Below are 10,081 nucleotides of genomic sequence, written 5' to 3' on the forward strand. Positions count from 1 at the left end.
TGCTGGAGCAGGGAGAGGTTTGCCCTGCCCTGCTCCAGGATGGGTACAGAGGAAGGATGGCTCCAGCAGCAACCACAGGACAATCCCAGCAGGGACTGGGTACACTGGGGAACTCCCACCCAGCCTTTCCCATGGAAGCTGCTGCATGGGTCTTACCCAAATACATGGTGACAAGCAGCAAGAGGGGCTGGGGGCAGAGCAACTCCCCCAACCCTGCAATGCATAGCCCTGGACCCCAGGCAGCACTGGCCTGGCACAGGGGCACGAAGGACAGCCAGAAGGATGCCAGACAAGCAGAGTTAGTTACTAAAATACCAGGTTGCATTTATTCTCCCAGTTATGCAGTTCAGTGTACTGGTGCTAAGTCCATGACCAAGGCACACTCAAAGGTGTTACTGGCAGAGCTGGGCCAAGGTGCTGCCCCAGTGCAGGTCACAGAGAAGGAGAGAGTCCACAACCTCTGTGGGGTCCCAGGAGCTGAGAGCTTCTGGCAGTGGCCGAGCCTGGCTCTGGGCAAGGCCATCCCAAGCATGGCCAAGGGGAGTGGGCAGAGCACCCCAAGAGCCCAGCAGACTCCAGCAGCCAGCAGCATCTCCTGCTTCTGCAGGAGGAGGAGGAGGAGGGAGAGGAACACCACAGCCATCCCCATGGGAGAGGGAAGCCAGGGAGCTGGGTACAACCCAGGGCTCGGCGGGGAGCCCGGCCCGTGGAGCGCAGCGGGTGTGGAAGGCACTGACCCCTCACTGCCAGGAGCCCTGCAGGGACAGCCCCAGGCTCTCAGGTAGAGGGTTCAGGGCAGGTACTGGCACCACGAGGTCCCACGTGGGCTGTGGGGCTGGCACAGGCAGCTGCCTCCTGCTCACAGCAGCGGGCAGCCTCTGCGCTTCTTGTTCTTGCGGACCTGCAGGCCGGCCCGGGTGGCCATCTCAAACACCTCCCGCACCCCCTCCTTGGTCTTGGCAGAGCACTCCAGGTAACCAAAGGCATTGATCCTGTTGGCCATGTCCCTCCCTTCCTCTGGCTTCACTGGCTCCTGGAAAACGTTAAAGAAAGGGCTCAGAAACATCACCAGAGAACAGCAGCCACTGCTCTTGGGGCATCCAACAAAGGGAAGCCCCAGGGAGAATCAGGGAATGGGAGGGGTAAAGGCACTGCTGACAGGTTACAGTACATCTCTGCATGTAGATCAGATTGGATAATAGAAACTCATAAACAACCCATAAAGCTAAGCACAGAATCATGATGGTTGGAAAAGATCAAGTTCAACCACTCACCTCACACTGCCAAGCCCACCACTGAACTAAACCATGTCCCTCAGCAACTCCACTAAACCATGTCCCTCAGCAACTAAACCATGTCCCTCAGCAACTCAATCAAACCATGTCCCTCAGTAACTAAACCATGTCCCTCAGCAACTAAACCATGTCCCTCAGCAACTCCACCAAACCATGTCCCTCAGCAACTCAACCAAACCATGTCCCTCAGCAACTAAACCAAACCACATCCCTCCTCAAGAAGCTTTAAAGTTCATTTTGTATCTGTTCACAAATAAACTTGGCCTGAACCAGCACGTGGCTCTAGGCCACTTTGACATCGGCTCATTTTGCAAAGTTCAGGCAGCCAGACAGCACTTTAAAGGCAAATGAAGGGCTCTGGGCAGAAAGGGGTCACTGGCTGAGGTGGTGGCCAAGGGGCTGCTCCCCACAACCTGCTTCATCTTGGCCAGCTCCCGCCGCGTGTGCTCGTCGTTCCGCAGGTCCTTCTTGTTCCCCACCAGGATGATGGGCACGTTGGGGCAGAAATGCTTCACCTCCGGCGTCCACTTCTCAGGGATGTTCTCTGCAACGAGCACAAGTGGCCCCATCCCTGAGCTGGAGGGCTGCTCCCCCCTCCTCACAGCCACAGGCACCAGCATGGGGGGGTTTGCCCCATCAGAAAGGGGAGTTTGCCCCACCTCATCCTCCTCTCCCCCCACCTCATCCTCCTCTCCCCCTACCTCATCCTCCTCTCCCCCCACCTCATCCTCCTCTCCCCCCACCTCATCCTCCTCTCCCCCTACCTCATCCTCCTCTCCCCCCACCTCATCCTCCTCTCCTCCCACCTCATCCTCCTCTCCTCCCACCTCATCCTCCTCTCCTCCCACCTCCACCGAGCAGCAAGTTCCCACCATTTTCCTGGAGCTCACACGACACCAGGAGATGGAGGGACTGGCAGAGGGACAGCATGGGGGCTTCCCAGACCCCAGGGGTTTAGCAGCAGCTCCCAGTCCTGTGGGTTCCCCCTCAGTCCCTACCGAGGCTGTCTGGGCTGTCGATGGAGAAGCACATGAGGATGACGTCGGTGTCAGGGTAGGAGAGAGGCCGCAGCCTGTCGTAGTCCTCCTGCCCTGCTGTGTCCCACAGGGCCAGCTCCACCTGGGAGGGGAGAAACACAGCTCAGCAGCTCACAGGTGGCTCAGCATCTCCCTCAGTTACTGATCTAGTAACCAGAGAAGGTTTGAGGTGACCCAGAAATGTGGGAGCTGTGGGGCTCCCCTGAGCCAGCATGGGGCTGAGGGGATGCGAGAAGCTCCATCAGCCCAGGACAGCCCTCACCTGCTTCCCATCCACCTCTATGTCAGCAATGTAGTTCTCAAAGACAGTGGGCACATAGACCTCGGGGAACTGGTCCTTGCTGAAGACAATCAGCAGACATGTCTTCCCACAGGCACCATCTCCCACGATCACCAGCTTCTTCCTGATGGCTGCCATGGCTGTGGGGACAAAAGCAGGTGAGTGGGACTGAGCAGCTACAGCCAGCCCATGCTTCATGTGGCTCCCACTTCCAGGGGAGGGAAACCCCCCTGTATGGCTCCTGTTCCCTGCCCTTGTGCCTTCCAGCTCCCATCTCAGCACAGCCAGGGATGCCAACAGCCCTCTGCACGCAGCAGCTCGTGGAACCCATCCCAAGGAGACACAGTGTTGGTGTGATGGAGGCAGATCAGAGGGCTGGAGGAGACTGCTGTCTCCTGCCCATTCAGAGAGGGAAGGCTCTCGAGGACAGAGTGTCCCTGGGGACACAAGAAACACATCACCCCTGTTGCAACCATCCTTATCTGACCAAAGGCACGTCCGTCTCTCCAGCCGTCATCACCATGGCGTGGAAAAAGGAGAGTCCAGCAGCAAAAAAGTCTATTTACTCAGACAGAAAGCTCCTTTGCCTGCAGTAAATAGTGACTCCATGTCTCAAAGACAAACAGAGGAGGAAAGGTGGTGAGGGCTGTGCTGTTATCTCATCCTCACACGGCAGAGACACGTCTGTGGAGCGGCTGCTGAGGGAGATAAACACCCTGTCCCACGCAGACACCCAGAGCTGCCCCGTCTGCCAGGCATCAGACCTTAACCAAAGCCAGCTGGCATGGCAGAGCATGGTGCCAAGGCCCTGGCCAGCGAGGGGAATGGTGGATGGCTCCAAACTGTGCTGCTCCCAGAGCTCCTTCCCACGGCCCCCGTCGTGCACCCTGACCCGGGACAGCTCCGGCCCCAGCAGCTCGGGAGCCCAGCGTGCTGCTGAGCAGTGACTCAGTGGCAGAGCCACTGTCCCCACCCAAAAATCTCAGCACAATTCATTCCATTACTCATGAGAGCAATCCAGAAATAGCCCATTACTAATCCAGAGCTGGTTTCTCAAAGTGAGTGGGGTGAGGAGGCTGTGAGCACTGTGTGCCTCGGTAGCCAGATGGGCTACCCCCAGCCATGCCCTCACCCCCCAGAGCCAGCCCATGGCACCAACCCCAGGTGCCAGTGGAACCCTGCTCAGGGAGACACTAATGCCTGTGCCAGGGGATGCTCTGTCACTCAGCAGGACAAGGCCAGTCCCTGGGACAGGGGAGCCTGATGCAAAGGACTTGGCTCTCACAAATGCATGAAAGAGAGTGCAAGATGTGAAGACAATCTGCAGTGCAAAGCTTTACTGCAATTGCTGGCAAGCCAAGTAATTGAAAGGACACAGCCACTCTCATCAGATATGGAAATTCAGGTCTTAAACTCTGCCAAGGGTTAACCAGCCCAAGCCCCAGCAGCAGCTGCCCAGCCTCCTTGGCAACCCAACCTGGCTCATGGCAACTCTGGGGCTGGGGTGTGTGCAGCACTTGAGGTGCCTCACTGGAGATGCCTCCTGCTCATTCACAGAGATAACAAAAGGGAGCAGCACCTTTGTGCCAACACCTCTTGCAGAGCAGCACTGCCAAACCCCATCAGGCTCTTGTGCACAGCCCCATGCCCACTGCTGGGGCCACAGTGCAGGTTCAGCCTGTGCCACCACTGCCAGTGCCAGCCTAACCCTGAGCAAGCAGCTCCTTCAGCATGCCAAGAAACTAACAAATGAAACCCAACTGCTCTGCTCTGCTTTCCAAGCAGCTCATTCTAAAGCCATGCCTATAAAACCAGCTAGGGCTCCAGGACAGCCCTTGTGTTCTTGGCCTCCTCCAGCTTCTTGCCTCAAAATGTGAAGTTCCTGCCGGGCAGGAAAAGGGGAATTCCTCTGGCAGCAGGATGCAGCCCTCAGCCAGTGCCTGCAGCTCTCACCCAGTGCCTGCAGCTCTCACCCAGTGCCTGCAGCCCTCAACCAGTGCCTGCAGCCCTCAGCCAGTGCCTGCAGCCCTCAGCCAGTGCCTGCAGCTCTCACCCAGTGCCTGCAGCCCTCAGCCAGTGCCTGCAGCCCTCAGCCAGTGCCTGCAGCCCTCACCCAGTGCCTGCAGCTCTCACCCAGTGCCTGCAGCCCTCAGCCAGTGTCTGCAGCCCTCAACCAGTGCCTGCAGCCCTCACCCGGTGTCTGCAGCCCTCAGCCAGTGTCTGCAGCCCTCAACCAGTGTCTGCAGCTCTCAACCAGTGTCTGCAGCCCTCAGCCAGTGTCTGCAGCTCTCAACCAGTGTCTGCAGCCCTCAGCCAGTGTCTGCAGCTCTCACCCAGTGTCTGCAGCCCTCAGCCAGTGCCTGCAGCTCTCACCCAGTGCCTGCAGCTCTCACCCAGTGTCTGCAGCTCTCACCCAGTGCCTGCAGCCCTCAGCCAGTGTCTGCAGCCCTCACCCAGTGCCTGCAGCCCTCAGCCAGTGCCTGCAGCTCTCACCCAGTGCCTGCAGCCCTCACCCAGTGTCTGCAGCCCTCAGCCAGTGTCTGCAGCTCTCACCCAGTGTCTGCAGCCCTCAGCCAGTGCCTGCAGCCCTCACCCAGTGTCTGCAGCCCTCAACCAGTGCCTGCAGCTCTCACCCAGTGTCTGCAGCCCTCAGCCAGTGCCTGCAGCCCTCACCCAGTGTCTGTAGCCCTCAGCCAGTGCCTGCAGCCCTCACCCAGTGTCTGCAGCCCTCACCCAGTGTCTGCAGCCCTCACCCAGTGTCTGCAGCTCTCACCCAGTGTCTGCAGCTCTCACCCAGTGTCTGCTACAGGACCTCAGGAAACAGCAAAGGCAGATGTTATCACTTTGAAGAAGGGCTCAAAATAGGGACAGAAATCTTTCAAGGAACCTCCTTGGAGAGGCTCAAGGTCCCCAAATCCAACATAATTCAGCAAAAGCAGCTGAATTTCTGCTCAGCCCTGAAGCCTGGGCAGGGGTGGGGGGATGGAGCTGTGCTGGGAGCAGCCTTTTCACAGGATACCCCCTTTTCAGGGGCCCACACAGGCAGTGCTGCAGGTCAGGGCCAGCTCCCCACAGCCCCTGGGCTGGGCAGACATCCCACTCCAAAGCAAACCCCCCCATCCTGAACAAGCAGAGGAGAGCAGAGTAAGGTCAAGGCTCCAGGGAGTGCTCCTGCAGCCACCAGCATTGCCCCAAGGACTTTCTTGGCCAGAGATGGGGGAACAGACCCAGGGCTCCTGTTCCTGCCTTGCAGAGCTGCCACCAAACATCTCCTGGGACTGGAGGCTCAGAGGACAGCCAGCTCTCTGCATGCAGCCTCATCACCCCACAGCCCAGACACCCACCTGGACCCTCCAGCACCACAGGAGCAAAACCACCTCTTTGAACAGAACCAGATCTTCCTGGGAACGCTGTGTCTTGGGCTCTGCTAAACTCTTCTCAGTGGTTTAACAAACAAAAGCACCCAGAGTGCTGTTTGGATGTAATTGTTGTTTGGGAAGGAGCTGGGTTGATGCAGCACAGACCAGGCTTGAGGTTAAAGCTGCCACAAGGCACTCAACTGCATTTCAAAAGCTCCTAAACCACACACCTTCAGCTCAGGCCGTGCAACCTGTAATACAGAGCAGCCCAATGGCAGCTCACAGCACCCAGAGAGCAGCAAAACACAGAGCAGGGAACACAGAACATGTTTTCTAACCAGTGCAGCCAAGGACAAGCTGTCTCCACTTCTAAACATGGCTCTGTGTGTGCACAGGGCTGCTGCCACCACCCCAGCTCACCAAGCAAGGGCAGCTCAGGACAGGGCTCCAGAGCCACTGGGCAAACAGGAGCCACTTTGGACAGCCACAGGCCACCCCAGGTCTGTCTCCCTCCTGAACCCCCTGAGAGCAGCTTCTCCTCCCAGCCCAGGTCACAGCTTTGAGCAGCCCAAGCAGGGAACCCCAGCACAGTGTGTGTCAAAGTCACAGCTGTCCCCAGGTTAAAGCAATGGAGGTGTTTGGGGACAGGGTGACAGAGGCTCCTGGGTCACCTGCAGACACCACCAGCAGAAAGCCCTGCAGGGCTGCCTCATACTAGAAATGGTTGTAGCTGGAAGGACTTGTTGGCACAGCTTGTGCAATGAAACAGAAAGTAAACTTCCACATTTAAATCACAGAATCATTTGGGTTGGAAAAGAACTTGAAGCTGCTGCAGCCCCAGCCCTGCCCTCACCCTGCCCAGCCCAGCACTGACCCCTCAGCACCTCAGCCCCATGGCTTTGGGATCCCTCCAGGGCTGGGCACTGCCCCAGCTCCCTGGGCAGCCTGGCACAGGGGTGACACCCCTCTCAGGGAAACAGTTCTGCCTCAGCTCCAGCCTCACCCTCCCCTGGGGCAACTTGAAGCTGTTTCCTTTTGTCCCACCACTCATTACTGGGGAGAAGAGACCCACCTCACCTCACTACAACACCCTTTCAGGTAGCTGACCAGCAGTTGTGCCCACAGAGGGGAATGAAAGTTGCTGAGACATCTACCCCATGGCCAGTGCAGCACAGAAGGCTCCTGGGAAGTGTTTGGTGTATCAGGGGGACTCTGATGCAGAAGCAGAACAAAGTTCCAAAAAGGGCTCAAAGCAAAGAGCCTGATGCCAAAGGGAAACACAACAGGCAGGGTTTGTGCTGATGAGGTTCTCCCTTCAGCCTCCTCTTCCCCAGGCTCAACAGCCCCAGGTCTCAGCCTTTCCTCCTCACACACATGTTCCATCCCCTCAGCATCTTGGTGGCCCTGCACTGGCCTCTCTCCAGCACTTCCCTGTCTCTCCTGAGCTGGGGAGCCCAGAACTGGCCACAGGACACCAGATGAAGCCTCAGCAGGGCAGAGCAGAGACACAGAAGAATCTCCTTTGACCTGCTGCCCACACTTAACACACCCCAGACCTTCCCAATATATTTTTCTAACACTGGGAGCTTTTCCCTGGCAGCATCACCCAGCCTGACCCCACACAGTCCTGTGCAGCAGCAAAGGGTGTCAGCCCAGCCCCAGAGCACAGGAGCCAGGCTGCCTTGTTTTCATTGCTAAATCCCACAAAAAAACCCCATCCACAAGCAAATCAGAGAATGGCACTTGGACCAGAAGAATTTTAAAGCCTAAACAAAGCCTGAACCACAAGTGCTTGAGCTGTGTGGGAAAAGGCTGCCTGCCCTTACCTCCTTTTCCAAAGGACATCATACCATGCTCTTATTTCACCTCCCAGGCCAGTGACAGCCTTTCCAGGCTCAGGGCAGCACAAAAGTCTTGCTAAAAGCTTCCAATACCAGCTGCCTGTCCTTGTGCAAGGTCTGCCACCCACTGCCCCAGGGCCAATCAATATTTGCTAATACATTCCTTACTTTTCATGTCAATACTGGTGTCCAGTGAAAGCAGCAAGCTGGGAGGTGAGCCTGGTCCAATGCTCCCCACAACCTGTTGGAAGATAAGTGACTTGGCTTATTTTCCACTTCAAACCCCCTTCCCCTGGAGAATCTGTGGCTGTCAGGAGCAGGGATGCAATGTGAAGGCTGGAAAACCTCACACAGTCTCTCCCCAGTGCTACTTGTAGGAGAAGGAGTTGAACTTGAACTGAAACCCTCTGGACACCAAAAGGCATTTGGGTAACATGAAAATCAAATGCAGCTACATCCCTGCCTCTGGTTTCACAAGCTGAGGGCTTTGCTGGGGATGTGGCACTGCTGCCCAGCCCACTTCCAGCCTCCCAGGCATCACAATCCCCTTTGCCCAGGGGTTGTCCAGGGGCTGAGTGTGGATTTAGGGTTGGATTTAGGGGGTTTTGGCAGCTGCTGTGGCTGCCAGATTGTTAGTGCTGGAAAGGGCCACTCAGTCATGCTTTTGGAATGCTCCCTTGCTCCTAAGACATCACAGAATTATTTCTCCTCCCCACAAGCCCCCCTAACATAAATGTTTAGAAATGAGCTCAGCAGGAAGCAAAGGGAAGGGTGGGGTTTTTTTTTTCCTTTTTCTGAAGAAAACACTGAGTGGCTGCTCCCTGAGCAAAGCTGAGTGTGGGGACACTGCTGGGGAGGAGCTGTGGCAAGGGATGGTGGCACAGGCCAGCAGCCCCTGGGCTCTCACCCAGCCTGGCCCAGGGCAGTGCCCAGCTGGGAGGTACCAGGGACCCCCAAGCTGAGTAAACCCACAGCCTGAGGGATGATTACTAGAGGGATGTCCACAGTGTCTCAAATGCCACTGCCCAGGGACACCCATCCCATCCCATCCCATCCCACCCCATCCCATCCCATCCCAGGGACCCCCAGCCCATCCAATACCAGGGACCCCCAGCCCATCCCATTCCATGGATCCCTATCCCAGGGACCCCCATCCCATCCCATCCCGTGGACCCCATCCTATCCCAACCCATCCCATCCCATCCTATCCCAGGGACCCCCAGCCCACCCCATTCCATGGACCCCCATCCCATCCCATGGATCCCTATCCCAGGGACCCCCATCCCATCCCATCCCATCCCATGGACCCCCATCTCATCCCATCCCAGGGACCCTCATCCCATCCCATGGACCCCCAGCCCAGCCTATCCCAGAGACCCCCAGCCCATCCTATCCCACTACACCCCACTCTGTCCAGCTGGCCCATCCACCCCCCGTCCCCTTTTCCCCCCAGTCCCACTCCAGCACTGACCTCCCACCCCACCAGTAACCCCAGTCACCCCCCACCCCACCAGTAACGCCACAGCCCAGTAACCCCGCATGGCAGTTGCCCACACTCCCGTCAGCAGTGACCCCTGGCCCCCCGCAGCCCCCCGCAGCCCCCCGCAGCCCCCCGCCGCCGCCGTGCCCCGCACCTCAGCCCGCTCCGCTCCGCAGCGCTCCCGGCTCCGGCCCCGCACCTCAGCCCGCTCCGCTCCGCAGCGCTCCCGGCTCCGGCCCCGCAGCGCGGCTCTGCCGGCACCGCCCCGTCCGGGGCCGCCCGCGGAGGCGGAGCGGGAGCTCTCCGGGCTGGGGCCGAGCCAGGGCCCTTCCCCTGGCTGCTGCCGTCCGTCACGGCCCGTGGGGACACCGCTCACGCCGTCCCCGCCTCGGTGCCGGGCTCCCCCGACGGGGCGGTCGCGGCGCTGCCGCTGCCGAACGCTCTGCGGAGCGAGACCCTCGGGCTTTGCCCCCTGCCCGCGGACCCTCCGCCGTCGGGGCAGCTCTCGGGGGGATGCTCGGCCTCCGTGAGCGTTATTCAATGAGCCCCTGAAGGCGGGGCCCCTCCGGCATCCTCGGCTGCTCACCCCCGGAGGAAGGCGGCTGTTTCCCACCAGCGCAATCACAGGGAGGTGAAGGATGTGCCCTGTCCCCTGGATCTCTCGTCCCCTCCCCTAAGCCTCTGGCAGAGGTGTTGGGCTCATCACTGAGGTGACTTGGGGGCTCCCAGCTCACCGTGAGCTGTTGCCAAAGGGGGAGCCTGTGGCTGATGCTCCCCTCTGTGCCCCAG

At 58.8% G+C, this 10,081-nt stretch overlaps 1 protein-coding gene across 3 annotated transcripts; it reads right to left on the reverse strand.

Moving 5' to 3' along the window:
• Positions 1–299: 299 nt before the first annotated feature.
• On the reverse strand, positions 300–9,552 carry RHOC (ras homolog family member C). Of its 3 annotated transcripts, XM_062013425.1 has the most exons (6): positions 9,447–9,552; positions 7,981–8,053; positions 2,595–2,752; positions 2,294–2,414; positions 1,709–1,839; positions 300–1,033 (listed from the first exon to the last, which is right to left on the reverse strand). In XM_062013425.1, exons 2-6 carry the CDS (start codon positions 7,985–7,987, stop codon positions 860–862), a joined length of 591 nt encoding a protein of 196 aa, XP_061869409.1. In that variant the 5' UTR covers positions 7,988–8,053; positions 9,447–9,552; the 3' UTR covers positions 300–859. The 3 variants fall into 3 exon arrangements, with proteins under 3 accessions (XP_061869409.1, XP_061869410.1, XP_061869411.1); XM_062013426.1 differs by lacking the exons at positions 7,981–8,053; positions 9,447–9,552 and adding an exon at positions 5,957–6,195; XM_062013427.1 differs by lacking the exons at positions 7,981–8,053; positions 9,447–9,552 and adding an exon at positions 3,100–4,667.
• Between the last annotated feature and the right edge of the window lie 529 nt (positions 9,553–10,081).

Source organism: Colius striatus, chromosome 22 (assembly GCF_028858725.1).
Source record: "Colius striatus isolate bColStr4 chromosome 22, bColStr4.1.hap1, whole genome shotgun sequence".
Classification (NCBI taxonomy): Eukaryota; Metazoa; Chordata; class Aves; order Coliiformes; family Coliidae; genus Colius; species Colius striatus.